Source organism: Phalangium opilio, unplaced genomic scaffold (genome assembly GCF_054372755.1).
Source record: "Phalangium opilio isolate 3A_F unplaced genomic scaffold, DU_Popi_V2 ptg000077l_1, whole genome shotgun sequence".
Lineage (NCBI taxonomy): Eukaryota > Metazoa > Arthropoda > Arachnida > Opiliones > Phalangiidae > Phalangium > Phalangium opilio.
This window is the reverse complement of record NW_028324185.1, coordinates 8,829,503-8,852,083: the sequence shown is the minus strand read 5'-3', so window position 1 is coordinate 8,852,083 and position 22,581 is coordinate 8,829,503. Positions and strand designations below refer to the sequence as shown.

At 37.8% G+C, this 22,581-nt stretch overlaps 1 protein-coding gene, 1 long non-coding RNA gene and 21 other non-coding genes across 23 annotated transcripts; 2 read left to right on the top strand and 21 right to left on the bottom strand.

Moving 5' to 3' along the window:
- Positions 1 to 1,060: 1,060 nt before the first annotated feature.
- Positions 1,061 to 1,132, bottom strand: TRNAE-UUC (transfer RNA glutamic acid (anticodon UUC)). Its single transcript has one exon. It is a non-coding gene; the product is annotated as a tRNA-Glu (tRNA).
- Positions 1,133 to 1,211: 79 nt separating this feature from the next.
- TRNAE-CUC (transfer RNA glutamic acid (anticodon CUC)) lies at positions 1,212 to 1,283 on the bottom strand. Its single transcript has one exon. It is a non-coding gene; the product is annotated as a tRNA-Glu (tRNA).
- Positions 1,284 to 1,669: 386 nt separating this feature from the next.
- TRNAE-CUC (transfer RNA glutamic acid (anticodon CUC)) lies at positions 1,670 to 1,741 on the bottom strand. The gene has a single exon. It is a non-coding gene; the product is annotated as a tRNA-Glu (tRNA).
- Positions 1,742 to 1,820: 79 nt separating this feature from the next.
- Positions 1,821 to 1,892, bottom strand: TRNAE-CUC (transfer RNA glutamic acid (anticodon CUC)). Its single transcript has one exon. It is a non-coding gene; the product is annotated as a tRNA-Glu (tRNA).
- A 79-nt stretch (positions 1,893 to 1,971) lies between these two features.
- TRNAE-UUC (transfer RNA glutamic acid (anticodon UUC)) lies at positions 1,972 to 2,043 on the bottom strand. The gene has a single exon. It is a non-coding gene; the product is annotated as a tRNA-Glu (tRNA).
- Positions 2,044 to 2,423: 380 nt separating this feature from the next.
- On the bottom strand, positions 2,424 to 2,495 carry TRNAE-CUC (transfer RNA glutamic acid (anticodon CUC)). The gene has a single exon. It is a non-coding gene; the product is annotated as a tRNA-Glu (tRNA).
- A 489-nt stretch (positions 2,496 to 2,984) lies between these two features.
- TRNAE-CUC (transfer RNA glutamic acid (anticodon CUC)) lies at positions 2,985 to 3,056 on the bottom strand. Its single transcript has one exon. It is a non-coding gene; the product is annotated as a tRNA-Glu (tRNA).
- A 220-nt stretch (positions 3,057 to 3,276) lies between these two features.
- On the bottom strand, positions 3,277 to 3,348 carry TRNAE-UUC (transfer RNA glutamic acid (anticodon UUC)). The gene has a single exon. It is a non-coding gene; the product is annotated as a tRNA-Glu (tRNA).
- Positions 3,349 to 3,427: 79 nt separating this feature from the next.
- Positions 3,428 to 3,499, bottom strand: TRNAE-CUC (transfer RNA glutamic acid (anticodon CUC)). Its single transcript has one exon. It is a non-coding gene; the product is annotated as a tRNA-Glu (tRNA).
- Positions 3,500 to 3,578: 79 nt separating this feature from the next.
- Positions 3,579 to 3,650, bottom strand: TRNAE-CUC (transfer RNA glutamic acid (anticodon CUC)). Its single transcript has one exon. It is a non-coding gene; the product is annotated as a tRNA-Glu (tRNA).
- Positions 3,651 to 3,730: 80 nt separating this feature from the next.
- Positions 3,731 to 3,802, bottom strand: TRNAE-CUC (transfer RNA glutamic acid (anticodon CUC)). Its single transcript has one exon. It is a non-coding gene; the product is annotated as a tRNA-Glu (tRNA).
- A 79-nt stretch (positions 3,803 to 3,881) lies between these two features.
- TRNAE-UUC (transfer RNA glutamic acid (anticodon UUC)) lies at positions 3,882 to 3,953 on the bottom strand. Its single transcript has one exon. It is a non-coding gene; the product is annotated as a tRNA-Glu (tRNA).
- A 370-nt stretch (positions 3,954 to 4,323) lies between these two features.
- Positions 4,324 to 4,395, bottom strand: TRNAE-CUC (transfer RNA glutamic acid (anticodon CUC)). Its single transcript has one exon. It is a non-coding gene; the product is annotated as a tRNA-Glu (tRNA).
- A 79-nt stretch (positions 4,396 to 4,474) lies between these two features.
- TRNAE-UUC (transfer RNA glutamic acid (anticodon UUC)) lies at positions 4,475 to 4,546 on the bottom strand. The gene has a single exon. It is a non-coding gene; the product is annotated as a tRNA-Glu (tRNA).
- Positions 4,547 to 4,765: 219 nt separating this feature from the next.
- TRNAE-UUC (transfer RNA glutamic acid (anticodon UUC)) lies at positions 4,766 to 4,837 on the bottom strand. Its single transcript has one exon. It is a non-coding gene; the product is annotated as a tRNA-Glu (tRNA).
- A 79-nt stretch (positions 4,838 to 4,916) lies between these two features.
- On the bottom strand, positions 4,917 to 4,988 carry TRNAE-CUC (transfer RNA glutamic acid (anticodon CUC)). The gene has a single exon. It is a non-coding gene; the product is annotated as a tRNA-Glu (tRNA).
- Positions 4,989 to 5,218: 230 nt separating this feature from the next.
- Positions 5,219 to 5,290, bottom strand: TRNAE-CUC (transfer RNA glutamic acid (anticodon CUC)). The gene has a single exon. It is a non-coding gene; the product is annotated as a tRNA-Glu (tRNA).
- Positions 5,291 to 5,369: 79 nt separating this feature from the next.
- Positions 5,370 to 5,446, bottom strand: TRNAE-CUC (transfer RNA glutamic acid (anticodon CUC)). The gene has a single exon. It is a non-coding gene; the product is annotated as a tRNA-Glu (tRNA).
- A 7,797-nt stretch (positions 5,447 to 13,243) lies between these two features.
- TRNAE-CUC (transfer RNA glutamic acid (anticodon CUC)) lies at positions 13,244 to 13,315 on the bottom strand. Its single transcript has one exon. It is a non-coding gene; the product is annotated as a tRNA-Glu (tRNA).
- Positions 13,316 to 13,394: 79 nt separating this feature from the next.
- On the bottom strand, positions 13,395 to 13,466 carry TRNAE-CUC (transfer RNA glutamic acid (anticodon CUC)). The gene has a single exon. It is a non-coding gene; the product is annotated as a tRNA-Glu (tRNA).
- A 79-nt stretch (positions 13,467 to 13,545) lies between these two features.
- TRNAE-UUC (transfer RNA glutamic acid (anticodon UUC)) lies at positions 13,546 to 13,617 on the bottom strand. Its single transcript has one exon. It is a non-coding gene; the product is annotated as a tRNA-Glu (tRNA).
- Positions 13,618 to 14,266: 649 nt separating this feature from the next.
- On the top strand, positions 14,267 to 14,588 carry LOC149657577 (uncharacterized). The gene is made up of 3 exons (XR_016370063.1): positions 14,267 to 14,350; positions 14,414 to 14,470; positions 14,525 to 14,588. It is a non-coding gene; the product is annotated as an uncharacterized LOC149657577 (long non-coding RNA).
- A 2,101-nt stretch (positions 14,589 to 16,689) lies between these two features.
- LOC149657576 (uncharacterized) lies at positions 16,690 to 18,866 on the top strand. The gene is made up of 7 exons (XM_089844804.1): positions 16,690 to 16,844; positions 17,001 to 17,077; positions 17,134 to 17,241; positions 17,310 to 17,506; positions 17,716 to 17,784; positions 17,856 to 17,951; positions 18,014 to 18,866. Exons 1-7 carry the CDS (start codon positions 16,742 to 16,744, stop codon positions 18,282 to 18,284), a joined length of 921 nt encoding a protein of 306 aa, XP_089700930.1. The 5' UTR covers positions 16,690 to 16,741; the 3' UTR covers positions 18,285 to 18,866.
- Positions 18,867 to 22,581: the final 3,715 nt, after the last annotated feature.

Here is a 22,581-nt window from a genome sequence, read left to right as displayed (position 1 = left end):
TCTTAATGAAACAAAAATTGGCGCCCACTTTAAAAATGGGGCTTTCATTTAAGACCATTTTCAAATCTATCAAACGTATAGTTATTTTTGTAAGAGTAGTTACAAAATGGGTAAGTTTGGAAAATTTCCCATGTTATTTCTATGGAGATTCTCTAGTTTTTAGCCAAAATCTGTGATTAATTTTATGGAAATGAAAACCACCCTTAGCAACTTTATGCTTTATAAAATAAACTATTAGGTGGATCATCTTGAAATTTTTACCACATACTAAGGGCCCGGATTTTAGTTCAGTAGAAAAATTTCAAAACAATAAACTTAATACGAAAAAAGTTAGATCCAATCCAAAAACCTTCCTTATACATTAGAGCCGTCATCAGGCCTTATCTAAGGGAGCTACCGCTCCCTTAGAATTCTATACACAAACCTATATCCTTAAGTCTATTCTTAAAAAGCGGTAAAAAAGAACGAACTGCGATACCGGGAATCGAACCCGTGCCTTCTGGGTGAAAGCCAGATATCCTAGCCATTAGACCATATCGGACTTGCTTAACCAAGTCTTAATTCTATTCATAAACCTATATCCTTAAGTCTATTCTTCAAAACCGGTACAAAAGCACTCGCTCCGATACCGGTAATCGAACCGGGTCTTCTGGGTGACAGCTAGATATCCTAGCCACTAGACCATATCGGACTTGCTCTACCGAGTCTTAATCCTATTCATAAACCTATATCCTTAAGTCTATTCTTGAAAAGCGGTACAAAAGCACTCGCTCCGATACTGGGAATCGAACCCGGGCCTTCTGTGTGAAAGCCAGATATCCTAGCCTCTAGACCTTAACGGACTGGTTTGAAAAATTCTAAATATTATTTGGAAAAATGTGTCTCTAAGTTTATTCTTTAATGCCGATGCTCCGATACTAGGAGTAGAACCCGGGACTTCTGGGTGAAAGCCAGTTATCCTAGCCGCTAGACCATATCGGACTGGCTTGAACAACTCTAAATATTATTCCTACAAATGTGTCTTTAAGTTTATTCTTTAAAGTTGGTACAAACGCAACGTCTCCGATACCGGGAATCGAACCCGGGCCTTCAGGGTGAAAGCCAGATACCCTAACCACTGGACCATTTCGGACTTGCTCTACCAAGTCTTAATTCTATTCATAAACTTATATCCTTAAGTCTATTCTTGAAAATCGGTACAAAAGCCCTCGCTCCGATACCGGGAATCGAACCCGGGCCTTCTGGGTGAGAGCCAGATATCCTAGCCACTAGACCATATTGGATTTGCTCAACCAAGTCTTAATTCAATTCATAAGCCTATATCCTTAAGTCTATTCTTGAAAATCGGTACAAAAGCTCTCGCTCCGATACCGGGAATCGAACCCAGGTCTTCTGGGTGAAAACCAAGTATCTTACCCACTAGACCATATCGGACTTGCTTAACTAAGTCTTAATTCTATTCATAAACCTATGTCCTTAAGTCTATTCTTCAAAACCGGTACAAAAGCACCCGCTCCGATACCGGGAATCGAACCCGGGCCTTCTGTGTGAAAGCCAGATATCCTAGCCACTAGACCATTTCGGACTTGCTCTACCAAGTCTTAATTCTATTCACAAACCTTTATCCTTAAGTCTATTCAATTCATCAAAACCAGTACAAAATCACCCGCTCCGATACCGGGAATCGAACCCGGGCCTTCTGGGTGAGAGCCAGATATCCTAGCCACTAGACCATATCGGACTTGCTCTTACCAAGTCTTAATTCTATTCATAAACCTATATCCTTAAGACTATTCTTCAAAGCGGTACAAAAGCACTCGCTCCGATACCGGTAATCGAACCCGGGCCTTCTGGGTGAGAGCCAGATATCCTAGCCACTAGACCATATCGGACTTGCTCTACCAAGTCTTAATTCTATTCATAAACCTATATCCTTAAGTCTCTTCTTGAAAAGCGGTACAAAAGCACTCGCTCCGATACCGGGAATCGAACCCGGGCCTTCTGGGTGAAAGCCAGATATCCTAGCCTCTAGACCATAACGGACTGGTTTGAAAACCTCTAAATATTATTTGGAAAAATGTGTCTCTAAGTTTATTCTTTAAAGCGGTACAAAAGCCGATGCTCCGATACTAGGAGTGGAACCCGGGCCTTCTGGGTGAAAGCCAGATATCCTAGCCGCTAGACCATATCTGACTGGCTTGAACAAATCTAAATATTATTCCTATAAATGTGTCTTTAAGTTTATTCTTTAAAGTTGGTACAAACGCACCGTCTCCGATACCGGGAATCGAACCCGGGCCTTCAGGGTGAAAGCCAGATACCCTAACCACTAGACCATTTCGGACTTGCTCTACCAAGTCTTAATTCTATTCATAAACCTATATCCTTAAGTCTATTCTTGAAAATCGGTACAAAAGCCCTCGCTCCGATACCGGTAATCGAACCCGGGCCTTCTGGGTGAGAGCCAGATATCCTAGCCACTAGACCATATCGGACTTACTCTACCAAGTCTTAATTCTATTCATAAACCTATATCCTTAAGTCTATTCTTGAAAAGCGGTACAAAAGCACTCGCTCCGATACCGGGAATCGAACGCGGGCATTCTGGGTGAAAGTCAGGTATCCTACCCACTAGACCATATTGGATTTGCTCAACCAAGTCTTAATTCAATTCATAAACCTATATCCTTAAGTCTATTCTTGAAAAGCGGTACAAAAGCACTCGCTCCGATACCGGGAATCGAACCCGGGCCTTGTGGGTATCCTACCCACTAGAGTATTCATAAACCTATATCCTTAAGTCTATTCTTGAAAAGCGGTACAAATGCACTCGCTCCGATACCGGGAATCGAACCCGGGCCTTCTGTGTGAAAGCCAGATATCCTAGCCACTAGACCATTTCGGACTTGCTCTACCAAGTCTTAATTCTATTCACAAACCTATATCCTTAAGTCTATTCATCAAAACCAGTACAGAATCACCCGCTCCCATACCGGGAATCGAACCCGGGCCTTCTGGGTGAGAGCCAGATATCCTAGCCACTAGACCATATCGGACTTGCTGTTACCAAGTCTTAATTCTATTCATAAACCTATATCCTTCAGACTATTCTTCAAAACCGGTACAAAAGCACCCGCTCCGATACCGGGAATCGACCCCGGGCCTTCTGGGTATCCTACCAACTAGACCATATCGGACTTGCTTAACCAAGTCTTAATTCTATTCATAAACCTATGTCCTTAAGTCTATTCTTGAAAAGCGGTACAAAAGCACTCGCTCCGATACCGGGAATCGAACCCGGGCCTTCTGGGTGAAAGCCAGATATTCTAGCCACTAGACCATATCGGACTTGCTTAACCAAGTCTTAATTCTATTCATAAACCTATATCCTTAAGACTATTCTTCAAAAGCGGTACAAAAGCACTCACTCCGATACCGGGAATCGAACCCGGGCCTTCTGGGTGAGAGCCAGATATCCTAGCCACTAAACCATATCGGACTTGCTCTACCAAGTCTTAATTCTATTCACAAACCTATATCCTTAAGTCTATTCATCAAAACCAGTACAAAATCACCCGCTCCCATACCGGGAATCGAACCCGGGCCTTCTGGGTGAGAGCCAGATATCCTAGCCACTAGACCATATCGGACTTGCTCTTACCAAGTCTTAATTCTATTCATAAACCTATATCCTTCAGACTATTCTTCAAAAGCGGTACAAAAGCACTCGCTCCGATACCGGGAATCGAACCCGGGACTTCTGGGTGAGAACCAGATATCCTAGCCACTAGACCATATCGGACTTGCTCTACCAAGTCTTAATTCTATTCATAAACCTATATCCTTAAGTCTATTCTTTAAAAGCGGTACAAAAACACTCGCTCCGATACCGGGAATCGAACCCGGGCCTTCTGGGTGAAAGCCAGATATCCTAGCCACTAGACCATATCGGACTTGCTTAACCAGTTCTTAATGCTATTCATAAACCTATGTCCTTAAGTCTATTCTTCAAAACCGGTACAAAAGCACCCGCTCCGATACCGGGAATCGACCCCGGGCCTTCTGGGTATCCTACCAACTAGACCATATCGGACTTGCTTAACCAAGTCTTAATTCTATTCATAAACCTATGTCCTTAAGTCTATTCTTGAAAAGCGGTACAAAAGCACTCGCTCCGATACCGGGAATCGAACCCGGGCCTTCTGGGTGAAAGCCAGATATTCTAGCCACTAGACCATATCGAACTTGCTTAACCAAGTGTTGATTCTATTCATAAACCTATATCCTTAAGACTATTCTTCAAAAGCGGTACAAAAGCACTCGCTCCGATACCGGGAATCGAACCCGGGCCTTCTGGGTGAGAACCAGATATCCTAGCCACTAGACCATATCGGACTTGCTCTACCAAGTCTTAATTCTATTCATAAACCTATATCCTTAAGTCTATTCTTTAAAAGCGGTACAAAAACACTCGCTCCGATACCGGGAATCGAACCCGGGCCTTCTGGGTGAAAGCCAGATAACCTAGCCACTAGACCATATCGGACTTGCTTAACCAGTTCTTAATTCTATTCATAAAGCTATGTCCTTAAGTCTTTTCTTCAAAACCGGTACAAAAGCACCCGCTCCGATACCGGGAATCGACCCCGGGCCTTCTGGGTATCCTACTAACTAGACCATATCGGACTTGCTTAACCAAGTCTTAATTCTATTCATAAACCTATGTCCTTAAGTCTATTCTTGAAAAGCGGTACAAAAGTACTCGCTCCGATACCGGGAATCGAACCCGGGCCTTCTGGGTGAAAGCCAGATATTCTAGCCACTAGACCATATCGGACTTGCTTAACCAAGTCTTAATTCTATTCATAAACCTATATCCTTAAGACTATTCTTCAAAAGCGGTACAAAAGCACTCGCTCTGATACCGGGAATCGAACCCGGGCCTTCTGGGTGAGAGCCAGATATCCTAGCCACTAAACCATATCGGACCTGCTCTATCAAGTCTTAATTCTATTCGTAAACCTATATCCTTAAGTCTATTCTTGAAAAGCGGTACAAAAGCACTCGCTCCGATACCGGGAATCGAACGCGGGCCTTCTGGGTGAGAGCCAGATATTCTAGCCACTAGACCATATCGAACTTGCTTAACCAAGTCTTAATTCTATTCATAAACCTATATCCTTAAGACTATTCTTCAAAAGCGGTACAAAAGCACTCGCTCCGATACCGGGAATCGAACCCGGGCCTTCTGGGTGAGAGCCAGATATCCTAGCCACTAAACCATATCGGACTTGCTCTACCAAGGCTTAATTCTATTCACAAACCTATATCCTTAAGTCTATTCATCAAAACCAGTACAAAATCACCCGCTCCCATACCGGGAATCGAACCCGGGCCTTCTGGGTGAGAGCCAGATATCCTAGCCACTAGACCATATTCTAAGGGAGCGGTAGCTCCCTTAGATAAGGCCTGATGACGGCTCTAATGTATAAGGAAGGTTTTTGGATTGGATTTAACTTTTTTCGTATTAAGTTGATTGTTTTGAAATTTTTCTACTGAACTAACATCCGGGCCCTTAATATGTGGTAAAAATTTCAAGATGATCCATCCAATAGTTTATTTTATAATGCATAAAGTTGCTAAGGGTGGTTTTCATTTCCATAAAATTAATCACAGATTTTGGCGAAAAACTAGAGAATCTCCATAGAAATAACATGGGAAATTTTCCAAACTTACCCATTTTGTAACTACCCTTACAAAAATAACTATACGTTTGATAGATTTGAAAATGGTCTTAAATGAAAGCCCCATTTTTAAAGTGGGCGCCAATTTTTGTTTCATTAAGAAAAACAAAGTATAAGTATTGTTTTTAATAGTTTTAAGTACCTGCTCCGAATTACGTGGTTTACCTTTAAACTGTGGAACTTAAGACTTTTTTGCTTGGGTTAAGTAATGAAGACAGTCATTCTAGGACTTACGTCGTTTTACTGCAGATAATCAAATTAGCTAGCTTAATTGTCATTATAACTTTTACGCGTCCAACTAATTTAGTTGCGAAGTACAGATTAAATTTAATTAAACAAAATAAGCAATTAAAGATAATTACCAATTATAGGTAATTAAATTTTTACACGAGTCTAAACTATAACATCTGTTTGTGTACAAGTCTACGGAATCAGTTTAAGCACAGACCTACAGAATATTTTTGTGCAAAGGGGTATAAAATCTCTTTGTGCAGAGGCCTATGCAATCTTTTTGTGCACAGGTCAGCGGAATATTTTTGTTTCCAGGGCTATGGAATCTTTTCGTGCACAGGCCTATGGAATATTGTTTTAAACAGGTCTACGGAATGTTTTTGTGCAAATCAGCATGGAATCCTTTTGAGTATAGGAGTATGGAATCTTCTGTGCACAGGTCTATGGAATTTTTTGTTCATGGGTCTATGGTATATTTATGTGCACAAGTTTGAAGAATCTTTATGTGCACACACATCTGAAGAATCTTTATGTGCACACAAGTCTGAAGAATCTTTATGTGCACACAAGTCTGAAGAATCTTTATGTGCACACAAGTCTGAAGAATCTTTATGTGCCCAAGTGAAAAATCTTTATTTGCACAGGTCTACGACTTCTGTTTGTGCACAGGTCTACGACCTCTGATTGTGCACAGGTCTACGACCTCTGATTGTGCACAGGTCTTTAGAATCTGATTTGCTCATTTCTATTTTGGCGCAAGTCAATAACATTTGTTTATGCACAAGTCTAAAACATCTGTTTGTGCACAAGACTAAAACACCTGTTTGTGAGCAATTCTTTAACACCTGTTTGTGAGCAATTCTATAACATCTGTTTATTCACAAGTCTAAGACATCTGTTTGTGCACACGCGAGTGACCTCTGTCTGAGCAAGGGTCTACGGAATATTTTTGAGCACGGGTCTACGGATTATTTTTGTGCAAATGGGTATGGAATCTTTTTGAGCATAAGGGTTTGAAATCTGTTTGAGCATAGGGGTATTGAAAATGTTTGTGCATAACTCTATGGAATCTGATGTGCACATGTCTATAACATCTCTTTTTGCGCGAGTCTACGAGATTTCTTTGTGCACAAGCCCGTGATTTTTATTTGTGCACAAGTGTACGAAATATTTTTATGCATAGGTGTACGGAATATTTTTTTGCATAGGTGTACGGAATATTTTAGGTGAAAATGGATTTGGAATATTTTTGTGCACAGGTTTACGAACTGTTTTTGTTCACAGGTGTACGGAATATTATGGTGAAAATGGATTTGGAATATTTTTGTGCACAGGTGTACGGAATATTTTTGTGAAAATGGATACCGAATATTTTTGTGCACAGGTGTACGTGATATTTTTGTGCACAGGTGTACGTGATATTTTTGTGCACAGGTGTACGTGATATTTTTGTGCACAGGTGTACGTGATATTTTTGTGCAAATGGGTAAGGAAAATTTTTGAGCATAGGGTTATGGAATGTTTTTGTGAAAATGGATACCGAATATTTTTGTGCACAGGTGTACGTGATATTTTTGTGCACAGGTGTACGTGATATTTTTGTGCACAGGTGAACATGATATTTTTGTGCAAATGGGTAAGGAAATTTTTTGAGCATAGGGTTATGGAATGTTTTTGTGCAGAGGTCAATGGAATGTTTTTGTGAAAATGGATACCGAATATTTTTGTGCACAGGTGTACGTGATATTTTTGTGCACAGGTGAACATGATATTTTTGTGCAAATGGGTAAGGAAAATTTTAGAGCATAGGGTTATGGAATGTTTTTGTGCAGAGGTCAATGGAATGTTTTTGTGAAAATGGATACCGAATATTTTTGTGCACAGGTGTACGTGATATTTTTGTGCACAGGTGAACGTGATATTTTTGTGCAAATGGGTAAGGAAAATTTTTGAGCCTAAGGTTATGGAATGTTTTTGTGCAGAGGTCGATGGAATATTTTTGTGTACAGGTATATGGAATGTTTTTGTGCAGAAGTCCGTGAAATATTTTTTGTGTACAGGTATATGACTCATGTTTGTTCACAAATCTATAGAATGTTTTGTACACCGGTCTAGGACATATGATTCTGCACAAGTCTATGGCATCAGTTTGTGCAAAAGTCTAAGGGATGGGTTTTTGCACAAATATTTGACATCTATTTTTGCACACGTCTATGGTATTTCTGTGTGTACAGGTCTACAAAATATGTTTGTGCACAAGTCTGAAGAATCTTTATGTGCACAAGTCTGAAGAATCTTTATGTGCACAAGTCTACGGAATCTCTTGTGCAAATGTCGATGACATCTCTTTTTGAGCAAGTCTATGAAATCAGTTTTTACACAAGCATATGACATCTGTTTGTGCACAAGTCTATAACATCGGATTGTGCAAAACCGTGTGACTTCCGTTTGTGTTCAAGTCTGTGGAATCTATTTGTGCACGAGTCTACGTAATATATTTGTGCGTAAATCTATGGAATCTGTTTATGCGCTAGTCTACGGACTCTGTTTGTGCACGGGTCTACGGAAAATGTTTGTGCAAATGGGTGTGAAATATTTTTGAGCATATAGGGGTATGGAATGTTTCTGAACAGGTCCAATGCATGTTTTTGTGCACAGGTCCATGGATTATTTTTGTACACAGGTCTATGTCACATGTTTATACAAAAGCCAATAGAATATTTGGTGCATAGGTCAATGAAATCTTTTTGTGCACAGTTTTATGAAATATTTTTGTGCGCAGGTCTAGGGAATATTTCTGTGCAAATGGTTATGGAATAGTTTTGTGCTATGGGTATGAAATCTTTATGTACACAGGTATAAGGAATCTTTATGTGCACAAGCCTATATAATGTTTTGTGTACAGTTCCATGAAATCTTTTATGCGCATCTCCATGAGATCTTTTGTGCACAGGTCTATGGAAACTTGATGTGCACAAGTCTATAGAATGTTTTTTGTGCACAGGTCTATGACTTCTGTTTGTGCACAAAGATATGGAATCTGGTTTGAACATGTCTATGACATCTGTTTGTGCACAAGTCTATAACATCGGATTGTGCAAAACCGTGTGACTTCCGTTTGTGTTCAAGTCTGTGGAATCTATTTGTGCACGAGTCTACGTAATATATTTGTGCGTAAATCTATGGAATCTGTTTATGCGCTAGTCTACGGACTCTGTTTGTGCACGGGTCTACGGAAAATGTTTGTGCAAATGGGTGTGAAATATTTTTGAGCATATAGGGGTATGGAATGTTTCTGAACAGGTCCAATGCATGTTTTTGTGCACAGGTCCATGGATTATTTTTGTACACAGGTCTATGTCACATGTTTATACAAAAGCCAATAGAATATTTTGTGCATAGGTCAATGGAATCTTTTTGTGCACAGTTTTATGAAATATTTTTGTGCGCAGGTCTAGGGAATATTTCTGTGCAAATGGTTATGGAATAGTTTTGTGCTATGGGTATGAAATCTTTATGTACACAGGTATAAGGAATCTTTATGTGCACAAGCCTATATAATGTTTTGTGTACAGTTCCATGAAATCTTTTATGCGCATCTCCATGAGATCTTTTGTGCACAGGTCTATGGAAACTTGATGTGCACAAGTCTATAGAATGTTTTTTGTGCACAGGTCTATGACTTCTGTTTGTGCACAAAGATATGGAATCTGGTTTGAACATGTCTATGACATCTGTTGTGCACTAGCCTGTGACTTCCACTTGTGTACAAGTCTACGGAATTTGTTTGTGCACATGGCTACGGAATCTGTGCACAGATCTCCGGTATCTGTTTGTATATAGGTTTACGGAATCTGTCTCTTTACAGGTCTACGGCATCTGTTTGTGCACAGGCCTACGGCATATTTTTTGGGCACAGGTCTATGGAATATTTTTGTGCACAGGTCTATGGAATAGTTTTGGGCAAATGGGTATGGAATCGTTTTGTGCTATTGGGTATGGAATTGTTTTGTGCAAATGGGTATGAAATCTTTTTGTAAACAGGTCTATGGAATCTTTATGTATTCAGGTCTATGACTTCTGTTTGTAAACAAGTCTTAGACTTCTGTTTGTAAACAAGTCTAAGACTTCTGTTTGTAAACGAGTCTAAGACTTCTGTTTTTGCACTAGTCCATGGAATCTGATGTGCACATATCCATGACATCTCTTTTTGCGCAAGTCTATGATGTATTTTTTGCGCAAGTCTATGACATCTGTTCGTGCACAACCCTGTGACTTCCGTTTGTGTACAAGTCTCCGGAATCTGTTTGTGCACATGTCTACGGTATCTGTTTGTGCACAGGTCTACGGAATATTTTTGTGCACAGGTCTTCGGAATATTTTAGTGCTTAGGTCTACGGAATATTTTTGTGCACAGGCCTACTGAATCGGTTTGTGCAGAGGCCTAAGGAATCTGTTTTTGCAAAGGCCACTGCATCTGTTTGTGCACAGGTCTAAAGAACATTTTTCTGCAAATGGATACGGGATATTTTTGTGCATATGGATATGCAGTATTTTTGTGCACTGGTGTACGAGATATTCTTGAGCATAGGGGTATGGAATTTTTTCTGCTGAGGCCCATGGAATCTTTTTGTGTACAGGTATATATCACCTCTTTTTGCACAAGTTTATGACATCTGTTTGTGCGTAAGTCTATGACATCAGTGTGTGCGCAAGTCTATGACATCATTTTGTGCGCAAGTCTATTACATCAGTTTGTGCACAATTCTAAGGGATCTGTTTGTGCACAAGTCTACCGGATCAGTTTGTACACAATTATATGACATGTGTTTTCACAAGTCTATGTTATCTACGAAATATGTTTGTGTACTCATGGTGACCACAAATAACCTTGTAATAGTTATAGGAAAATAGGAAATTTACAATAGGCCTTTACAGAAAGTTCTAAAGGAATTATGGGTACTTGTACCCTCTTGTAGTTCAAACTGAGTCAGTTCAGTTCAGCCAGTTTTGTGTTATAAAAAACACGAACTGGAGGCAAGATTTGGAGAGATAAAGCAGACTGATAAAATGGTGGGCTTTTTTTAAAGCGTTTGTTCTTCGTTTGTGTTTCTCTACTTTGTGCCAGCAAATCTTATTCATATTGTGCCGAACTATTCTAATGTTGATATTTGATACTCGTATGAATTTATAATGATTAGATCTAACGTAAAGTATATTTATTTAAGAATTTTGATCTAAGCCTTGGTTGTTGAGTTTAGTGACGTCACTTCCGAGAGAATTTTGGTGACGTATGGCTGTTATAATGCGCAGGCGCGGCGGGACAAATCAACAAGGTGCGCAAGCTGTAAAAACTTTCTATAAAGGCCTATTGATTTACAGGAAATTATAAGAGACTAGCTGTTACCCGCGGCATCGCTTGAGTGTAGTAAGAACTTCCATCAAGTATGGGTACATTTTACTGATTCGACTAATATTTTTGTAGCATCCTAGGAGCGAAGGCACTCGGCGTCGCCCCTCAGCTCGTCGGGACATTTTTTATTACATTACACACAGACATTCTATAAAGAAAGGTTTTTAAATATCTGGCCGCCATTTAAAATGATGGCAACAAATCGATCCCGAAAGACCATTCAGCTCGTCTATAGGTTAAAGGAATCCAGTGTACTAAATATTTGTGAAATCGGTTGAAACTCGCGGACTTTCTTACAAAGAGAAGATTTGTTACATTTCTGGGCGCCATTTATGAAGATGGCGGCGGATTGGAAAAATCGTTCTTAGTACGCGCCTACTACTTACGAGTAACGTTCCTCCAAATTTTCAGCCTTCTGGGGCTCTCATTAAGTCTCTAGCGTTTTGAAATATAGGAAGTGTCATACTTATGAAACGTAATCTTAGAAACATATGCTATAAATTTAAAACATCACAGACTTCCGTGACAATTATTTTTAGAGGCTTCCATAGCTTTGGTGATATATAACAAAACCAAAAGTGAGAGAGCACAAAATATCTACAATTTCAAAAAATAGGAAAATATAGGAAAATAATCGAAATTATAGGAACTAATAGGAAGACATCCGAAAATAGGAAAAATTATAAAATTTAGGAAATGTGGTCACCCAGCGCAGGTCTATGGAATATGTTTGTGCACAGGTGTATAGATTGTTTTTGTACACAGGTCTACGAATCTATTTGTATTATTGCATCCACTGTGCTTTGCACGTGAAAACGACGGGAAGGCAATTTGAGTTGGACTGGGCGTTGAAGCAATCAAGTTCAAACGCGGTAACTAATAAACGCGCAACACCACAAGACTTAAATGGAGCGCCTACTTTTCAGTATACGTTTTAAAATACTAGTTTCTAAACAGTTTCAATTCATATTAAGACTGAAGTTACAGATATTAATAAAAACTGTCTTTGTACACAAAGACGCGAAAAAGTAAGAGATAAGTGTAGAAAATTAATTGTTTGAAGTAACAGATATTCAAATTTTCATTTTTGAAGACGTGATTATAAAACATCAATTATTTTAAAAAATTTCTTATCTTAGTTTTTTTCACAAAAATTTCAGAGAAACTACCTTGATACTACTGTTTATTTTCGAGAAACATTTGCTTCGAGGAAGTTCAAATACTCGGATATCTGAAAAATAGAGCTAGAAATATTTATTTTATATTTAAAAATTGAAAATATTGCGAACCGAGAATTACATTCGCCCTTTGACTGTGATGTAGTTATTAGAGTCAAAAGGATCTGTAGCTTGATTGTGATCTTTTGAGAGATATACAACACGTCAATTTTTGAAACCTCGAAAACTTCAAAATAAACGAACACGTTTTGTTAAGTTTTCATGCTTGTTTTATTCTGTCTGCTATCAACAATTTTCTGCCAGTTTATTCTCCTTATAGGCCCGAATACTCAAACTAACTCTAAATTTTAAAAATAAATAAAATGCATAAGTTTTCTACTTCTAAAATGATGCACATGTTTAAGGATAAAATATTTAACTTAAGGAATTTTGGTGAAAAATAACTAAGATAAGAAATTTTTTCAAATAATTGATGTTTTATAATCACGTCTTCAAAAATGAAAATTTGAATATCTGTTACTTCAAACAATTAATTTTCTACACTTATCTCTTACTTTTTCGCGTCTTTGTGTACAAAGACAGTTTTTATTAATCGGACTTGCTCTTACCAAGTCTTAATTCTATTCATAAACCTATATCCTTCAGACTATTCTTCAAAAGCGGTACAAAAGCACTCCCTCCGATACCGGGAATCGAACCCGGGCCTTCTGGGTGAGAGCCAGATATCCTAGCCACTAGACCATATCGGACTTGTTCTACCAAGTCTTAATTCTATTCATAAACCTATATCCTTAAGTCTATTCTTTAAAAGCGGTACAAAAGCACTCGCTCCGATACCGGGAATCGAACCCGGGCCTTCTGGGTGAGAGCCAGATATCCTAGCCACTAGACCATATCGGACTTGTTCTACCAAGTCTTAATTCTATTCATAAACCTATATCCTTAAGTCTATTCTTTAAAAGCGGTACAAAAGCACTCGCTCCGATACCGGGAATCGAACCCGGGCCTTCTGGGTGAAAGCCAGATATCCTAGCCACTAGACCATATCGGACTTGCTTAACCAAGTCTTAATTCTATTCATAAACCTATGTCCTTAAGTCTATTCTTGAAATACGGTACAAAAGCACTCGCTCCGATACCGGGAATCGAATTCGGGCCTTCTGGGTATCCTACCCACTAGACCATATCGGACTTGCTTAAAGGGGCTTTTCGGACCGATGGCGGTGCCCCCGCGGATTTCTGGCCCCCTCTTCATAGACGATCTTCCTCAAATTTCAACCTGGGCGATTTCCCCGTTTTTGCTTATTTCCTCTCCTGTTCGTTTTGTAATGCGGTGATATCCCTCCACTGCGAGTCCGCGACCCCGACCGCGACTGCGGCAACAATTGAAACTACTTTTTTTTTGGTTGTGAGTTATTTTCAAAATGTCGGCCTGCAAAAACGAGACAGAATTCTTAATTCTGAAAGAAGAAGGTCGCTTCAATTAAAACGTGAGAAATCTAAAGTATACCTGTTGGATGCTAAAGAGGATTGGCAAAATTGTTTAGAAAATTGGATTGGGGTAAATATTGGAATACGAGGGAAACCCTTTAGGCCTTGGACCAAGGCGGAGTATGAGAATAGTGAATCAAAAGATTCCTGCCCAAAAATATTTGAAAAATTGGCGCTAAAAAGTAAACGGAAGAGTATTAATATTTCCACCATCCCCAAAATTAACTTTTATTTTGCTCAACATCTCATGGATATACATGAAAAATTCTGTACCAACTGCTTTTGTGATAAAGGTGAGAAAATTATTTCCAAATTGACCATAAAGAATTTTTAAAAACAAGATTTCCATGTTGTAGAAACTATGCTTCATATATTGTCAGAAAGTGAAGAAGAATTTATGAATCGAACTAAAGGTAACGAAAAATTTCCATTTGTAAACATAATAATTAAAGTTTTTAATTTAATAGCAATATCCCGTATGTTGAAAGTTCAGCAGGAAAATCTTGGCCTCGTTTCCATATTATCGGAAAGTGAAGAACAATTCATGACTCGAACTGACAGTATATTATAGTTTCTTACATTATTGCCTTATCTAGTAGGTCTTTAGGATTGGTTACTAGCTTTGCGGAGGACTCACGAGTACCCGCAAATTTCCAGGAAAACAGGTTGTGAGTCCAAGTCCGAGTATTTGGACTTAACTTGCCACTACTCGCACAGGCCTATTCTTTAGCATTTCGGGAGGGATTTTTAATTCATACACGATATTTTCTGCAAAGCTTTAAAGGTGTACCCCATGGCTATAGCGATGCAAAATTATCTTAGGTTAGCTTAAGTTTTGTTAGCCACTTTAACAGCTTCTCACAGCAGAGATATGGAATTATTTCTATTTGATTTTAAATAATGTAATCGGAAGTAAGTTTTTGTGCACGATTTAATTGAAAGTTAGAGTTCTTACATTGATAGAAATATCCCGTTTGTTCAAAATTGAGAAGAACAATATTACCGTGAATGACAGTTCATTGGGTCAAATGTACCAGGAACCCACTGGGTCCTTAGGTAAGTGTGTTTCTAGATGGAATGTGAGGATGATTTTAATTTCCATATAACATTTTTATCGGTATAGAGGGAGACAATAGTTTTGTCGAAGAAATTCTGCCACAAGGAGATGAAGAACTTGAAGATCCTTCAATCTCCCCAGCGAACCCTTTGCCTGAAGATGTCATAGACATGGAAACAAATGTCTCAGAAACACGTGAAGAAATTCATGTTACACCCAAAAGGAAACGTCCATTGTCAAAGAAGTATAGTTTGTTTTCGTTTATGAAATATGAGCTTCTATAATTCTTAAGAATGTTACAACAATTAAACTGTAGTTTTGTCGATAAAATTCCGGAACAACACGACTATGATCTCGAAGAGACTTCAAAATATTCAGTGACTCTTTTATCAGTTGATGAAGGTGACAAAATGAAACCTCAAACGCAAACAAATAGTAAACCAACTTGTAGCACACCTATCAAGATTGGTGAATGGGTGACTCCAAAGAGAAAGCGTCTCCAGTAAAATATTTAGCATTTAATTGCTGTTTTGTTTTATTATTAAAATTTAAAAATTTAAAAATTTTTATTTTAGCTCAATATTTGCGCTGAATGAATCGCCGCTATCAACCTGCAGCACACCAAATAGTTTTGTGGGAAATCGAAGCATTAGGACGACGTTAGTATATTTATTTATTTGAATTTGCTGCATAAATAAATAAATTGTATTAAATAGTGCTACAAATGGAAGCCCCAATGATCCTAAATCGATTGATTTGTCATTGGATGAAAGTCAGGACGTTGTGGAAAACCTCGATTATCAAACTCATTGTTTTGCATCTACAAAACAAATTGAAAATCTTGTTAAAACTTCCGATGGAACAATATGCACTATGGAAGATTGTGGAAAAGAACTTTCATTCAAATCTTACTTCAATGGTGCTAATTTCTGTGTATCATGGAAATGCAAGAAACGGAAAGCCTATCATTTCCAGAAATGGGAATCGGTAACAGGGGATTTTAATCTGAAGTTGTCAGCTGGATCGCTATATTCAGGATGTTCTTATTCAAAAGTGTAACAGATGGTTCAATACAAAATATTTCAGACACACACACCTTCGATAGCCATTTTAGGTTTCAGGTCGTTTTATTATATTAGGCTGAAACGTTAGATATTTACATTTAATAGTTAAAAGTTATCAAACCTTAATTTTCCGTAAGATAATGTGACTGTCTGAAATATTTTATATAATTATACTAGCCTCACGGATATCGTAACACAGTTATTTTCTTTGCAGTTTGACAATTTGTGTAAATTGTTAAATGTAAAAGGCATTGGTAAAACAACATCCATAGAGAAACAAGTAAATGAATGTTACCCAGCAATAATGCAGTTCTGGGATTCCGAGCAAGTAAGATGTTCCAACACTAATAGATTATATTCTTATATAGTTTATTACTGACTTATTTCAGATAACAATGTTGACAAATAGACCAGAACCTTTGATTATTTCCTGTGATGCACGAAACGATTCCCCGGGTTACTCTGCAAAGCACTGCACGTACACTGCTGTAGACCTACAAACTAGCAAAATTATAGCAGTGGAATTCGCTGATTGCTGGCTCACCGAAAACAGAAGCCCGAACATGGAGGCCTTGTGCTTCCGAAGACTTGTAAATAAGTTGGAAGAACATTGCATCGTAGGCGAAATTGTGAGAGATGGTCATCGAGAAATTAAGGCCATTATGAGTTAGAATTCTGTTACTACTTCTATAATTGAAGGCAATGGTGACCTTTTTTTTTAATTACGTTTATAAACATAGTTTAAAAAAAGGAAACTAACTTTCAACTGAAATTTTAAATTAATAGTCAGAAGTTGTAAAATTTCTATTTCAACCACTTTAGGGAAAGAGTATCCAAACATAAAACACTCTCATGACATTTGGCATGTTGCGAAACTTCTGAAGAAACGCATTGCAGCTGTGAGCTACTTTGTAAAATTGAGCCTATGCTTCAATAACAATATCATGTTCTATAGGTCTCCAAACAAGATGGATGTCGTGTGTTAGCTGAATGGATCGATGACATAATTACGCATTTTTGGTGGTGTGCTAAGAACTGCGAAAGAGACACTAACAACATGATAGTAAGAAAGAAAAATTAAGTGCTTCAAGTGTCTATAACAATTTATAGTGTAAACATTAATATTGTTAGATGCTTTGGATTTCTCTCTTACACCATGTGCAAAATGTTCATGATTTCCCGTTTGGTGAATGCAAGCATGATGAGCTTGAAGAAAGTAATCGCTCAAAGCCATGGCTAAACAAAACGAGCTTGCCATTTAGAGAATTACAAAAGATCATTTGTGATAAAGTGTTTTTGAAATACTTTCCTTACTACAAAAACTTCAGGTTAGTTGGCTGAAACAATGGAGCTCATATCTTATTAAAAACAGTGTATAAAAGTGTCTAGTACAGTATTGCTCTAAAGATAATAAATTTCTGAACAAGTACAGGTGAAATTTGAGGTTTCCTATAATAGTGGAAATCTACTTTACCTTATAACCTTGCTATGTCAAGCTCTTTGAACTCAATTATAGTGACAGTAATTTGATTTTCAGACATACTGGGGCTCTGGAGTCATACCACAGTATGCTCTTAAAATACGTTCCGAAGAGGCTAAACTATCCGTAAGATTTAGGGATTAAATTTTTATTATCTATTTAATAATTAATATATATGTTTAATATTTGTACTTTAGTTGGAAAGGCTATATTGCCAGAAATGTGCTGGCAATTTTAGACTACAACAGCAACGTTTTTCGTCCAATAGCACTGAACAAAAATGGAGAAACTCGGTAAACTGCCTTTTCATCTTAAATGTTGTGCAAATTTAAAATTTGTATTTTTTTTTAAACAGACTGAAAACAAAGTTTTCCAAAGTGACTTCACGATGGACAATTATCCCAGTGAAAATACCCAAAAATCATCAGTATGCAAAGAATTTACTACATTTAACAATGTCCAAGGAGGTGGTTCGTGATGTAAAGGATATGTTTCCTACAAATCCCGCACTTATAAGAAATCGTCAGAACATTGCGAAGACTCCTTGCCCCTCTAGGGTTGACCTGATCTCCGCCAGAGAAAAATTTACAAAATTTGGAACCCCATTAAAAGAAAACTCCTTTTGAATGAACGAAGCTTAATTTTACTTATTAAGAAAAAATTACAATTAAAAAAGAAAATCTTTTATAGCAAGCGATTAGCTTTGTAGCCTGTGTAGGTTCCGTTAGGGTTGGGATATGTGTTGCGAATTTTCCAAACCACGCAGGAAGGGATAACTCTCCGATTACCCTGACCTAATCTGCCCCATTGCCAATAAGTATATTGTCTGTAGCCAGCATGGCGGTACCTCTTATTTGCATCCCCATCCTCGAGGAGAAGGTGCAATAAATTTTGTCGCATTTCCATTTGGATTTCTAAGACTTCTCTGTTTAAAATAATGTTATCAAAGTTTGGATGGTCTGTAATACATCCCATGCCCCTTCTCCTCGAGCAACATTTCCTTTCATCAGGAGTTGGCATCTCCCTACACTTATCACATTTACACCAGCCTGGAAAGTTTCCCCCAGCAGAGTTGGGAACCGGATCATCAGGCATTGGGACCTCATTTTCGGGTACACTATGAAAATTTCCCCCAGCAGGGTTAGGAACAGGATCATTGGGAATTGGGATCTCCTCTTCGGTTGGGGCACTATGAAAATTTTTAACGAATTGGGAGGGCTCTCCAGCTTCTGATATTTTACTTCCAATAGGGTTTCCCAAAAATCCACGGATATCTATGTTTGGGTAGGATTCCTCAACTTTCGTAACTATTTGCCTGAGCTGATCCGTTGACAAGTTTAAAACATTGACTTTCTGCAGTTTGGACAGTTAAAAGATATTTTCATAATAAAAGCGAACAATAAAACATAATATAAATAAATAGAGATGGACCGATACCAATATCGGTACCGAAATATCTATAGAGATGGGCCGATGACGTATCGATACCGATATTTGGCTAAGCCGATATATTGGTATGGGTACATCTCTATAATCAAATAAAAGAAACTACATTTACCTCGAGTGAATCATTTGTTTCTACCCCTTCCATAAACCCACTACTTTTGCAGCTAACTGAGCTAAGAGGTTCTGCTTCTGAAAGCACCATCTTACCCTCTTCATTTTTTAATGGGTTCGACTTTACAACCCTTTTGGTGCTACCTCTCTTTTTCGGGAGCATCAATTTTGCTACCTTACCAATGCGTTTCTCGGGAACTAGATAAACTCCTGAAATTACACTTTCCCCATTGGCACATTCAAGATATTCTCCACATTTACAAGTACTGGTGCATTTCAAATTCTCCCTTCTACAATCACAAACGTTCCTATTTCTATTGCTCAAGCAATTTCTTTTACAATTACAAGGCATTTTCAATAAAGTTTTTAAAAACACTCCAAGTCCAAAATGCGCCTACTAGTCTCTAACTTGAATACAAACAAACAACAAAGACAGACCACGTGAAGTAAACCCTAACAACTCTACCAGCAGATGACGCTATTGCTGGCCAATTCACGCCTCAAAAGCATGTATCCTTTCTCACTAAAATGTAGTTCCTTTTCAGTCACTCCCCTTCCTTTTTTCTTCCCCTCCCCTAAATCAAGACGGGTGGGCCAGAAATCCGCGGGGGCACCGCCATCGGTCCGAACAGCCCATTTAACCTTGTGCGGCTCTTCCCGATAATCCTGAATTTTGAAGAAGTAGCGCTTCAATATAACTTAGTTAAAAATTCTTTTGATTTTCCAGAAACGCCAAAGCTATTAATATGATTTTCTCTTAGTTTTTGTTCCCCTTGTATTAAGCAATTCTGCCCATTTCCAATATAGTCCATAATTTTGACGAGAGAGAGAGCAACAGGTACTAATTAAAGCGAAAACAGTATTACCAATTTTTATAATCTTCATGTTATGACCAAGGCCTTACAGTCTAAGTGTTTACAGTCTAATTTGGTTAATATTAGGGTAATTAGGTTTTCAACACTTACCATTTTTGACCATATTCTCTCCTGAAAATTGTGGTTCATCCATTCCAAGAAATTTCGAGTACTAATCTTCATTTGGCACTAAATTATAAGTTTAAACGTCACATACTCTGCCGTTGTTGCTATGCTATAGACCTGCCATTATATGTTTCCTTTAGATGAAGCTTCGCGTTTTCTCCGCACGGTGGCACTAGTGAAACTTTTCGTTACAAATCAGTCTGGGAAATAAGAATATTTTTTAAATTAGTCCTTGGGACCAGAGATCAGTCTGGGAAATAAGGATATTTTTTAAATTAGTCCTTGGGACCAGAGATCAGTCTGGGAAATAAGGATATTTTTTAAATTAGTCCTTGGGACCAGAGATCTGTCTGGGAAATAAGGATATTTTTTAAATTAGTCCTTGGGACCAGAGATCAGTCTGGGAAATAAGGATATTTTTTAAATTAGTCCTTGGGACCAGAGATCAGTCTGGGAAATAGCACATTTCTTCTGGTCCAAAAAGAGTTTATTAATTGCTTGCGCTAGTTTTTTAATTCAAAAAGGGGGGGTTACTAGTCCTCGGGACCAGTTTATTAATTGCAAATCTATAGGAGAACAAAGGTGGGGATCAGTCCTGAGAACAGTTTATTATTTTGGACACTAGGGGGTCACTGGTCCCAAGGACTAGTTTAAAAATATCCTTATTTCCCAAACTGCGGCAGAGACCCCCCTCCCCCCTAGTGTCCGAAATAATAAAATGGTCCCGCCATTGTTCTCCTAGTTATTTTAAGGAACTTCAATTATAATACTAGGAAACTGAATTTGGAATTGTCCCCGCCATTGTTCTTCTAGGTTTAGTGATGCCGTAAATAAAATACACCCTTTTGAAATAGGCCGGCTCCTGAAAAAATTATTTTAAACATAGCCCACTCGATTCACACTCGCGGACGCGCGTGATCGAGTGGGCTAAGTTTTAAGGAACTTCAATTATAATACTAGGAAACTGAATTTGAATTTTGGACTAGAAACTTTTAGCCGCGTTGTTTAGTTTAATCATGGTAGGAAGCGTTCCCAGTTAATTAAAAAAATATATGACAAATTTTAATAGACTTTACAATTCAAATCTGTAATTTGACTAGAAAATTCTATTAAGTTAACGTCCTTATTTTAACCAAACGTATTTTCAAAGTTAAATTAATAGTAATTTGCCACACGTTGTTAAATTTATGGTTAATTAAAAAAATATTTGACAAATTTTGAACGAGTTTACAATTCAACCCTGCAATTAGATTAGAAAATTGAAAGCGCTACCTACCTAATAATTTTTAGCAATGTAATTTAAGTCAATGAAACATATTCATATAAAGTTAAATAATTATAAGTCGCTAGGGGAGTTGCCTATCCTCTAAGCGTGAAAACAAACTTTCCCACGTGTATCCTTTATCCATGTAATTGTTTTGCCTTTTTATATTTAAAAGAAACATAATATCTTACTCATGTCATAACGATTGAAATTATTTATTTAAAGACTAAAGATTTCCAACATAAACATTTTCTAGCTCACATTATTAATTTGAGTTCACAGAAATTTGAAAATTTAAAAAAATTCAACCATGTCCAAAAGGAATTATTAAATTTATATTTTCAGGTATTAGGTTCATATATTTTAAGATGAAATTTTATGTTGACCAGCATTAGTTGAAAATTAAGCCAACCTACGAATTTAATTAATACGATCATAATCAGATTCATTCACCATTACCGTTAGTAGAAAAACATGTTGATGTTAGTTAATTTAGCCATGCATAGATTCATCGTGAATGTCTGTAAAAAACCATTCTTTTTGTAAACGCTGTATTTAACAATGCTTACCTTTACACAATGGTGTTTTTACGATCATCTTTTCAATACTGAATGTCCTAGTTGTCATAATCAGATTGATTCACCGTTAATGTTAGTAGGAATACTCCTTACGTATTCATAATAGTGTTACATATTACAGGCTTCATATTTTCTTACTGAATGTCCTAGACAGCTAGACTCCAGATTGAATCACCTTTAATGTTAAACCACTGTTGTAATCAGAATGGTTTTGAGGATATAAATAGGTCTGTAAGTCTAATGATTCTAAGTGTTAAGGAGACTCGGACTCAACGAAGCTAAGCCTTTGCTTGCTTACTTCTAGAATCCTCCCTTTGGCCACAATACACGATCAATTTATACATAATTGTCGTTAAAGGATTGGCGCACCGAGATGAAGTTTATTTAGTTATATGTTCATTTTAAAATTAATGGAACTAGATCAAATATTGAATAGATAACCCCTCTGGCTAGAGCCGCTCGACATAATGATAACACGGTAAAAAAATGTAAACAAGAGAGACACTGGGGATTCGGTAAAGGAAAAGGTAGGAACCATAGCAAC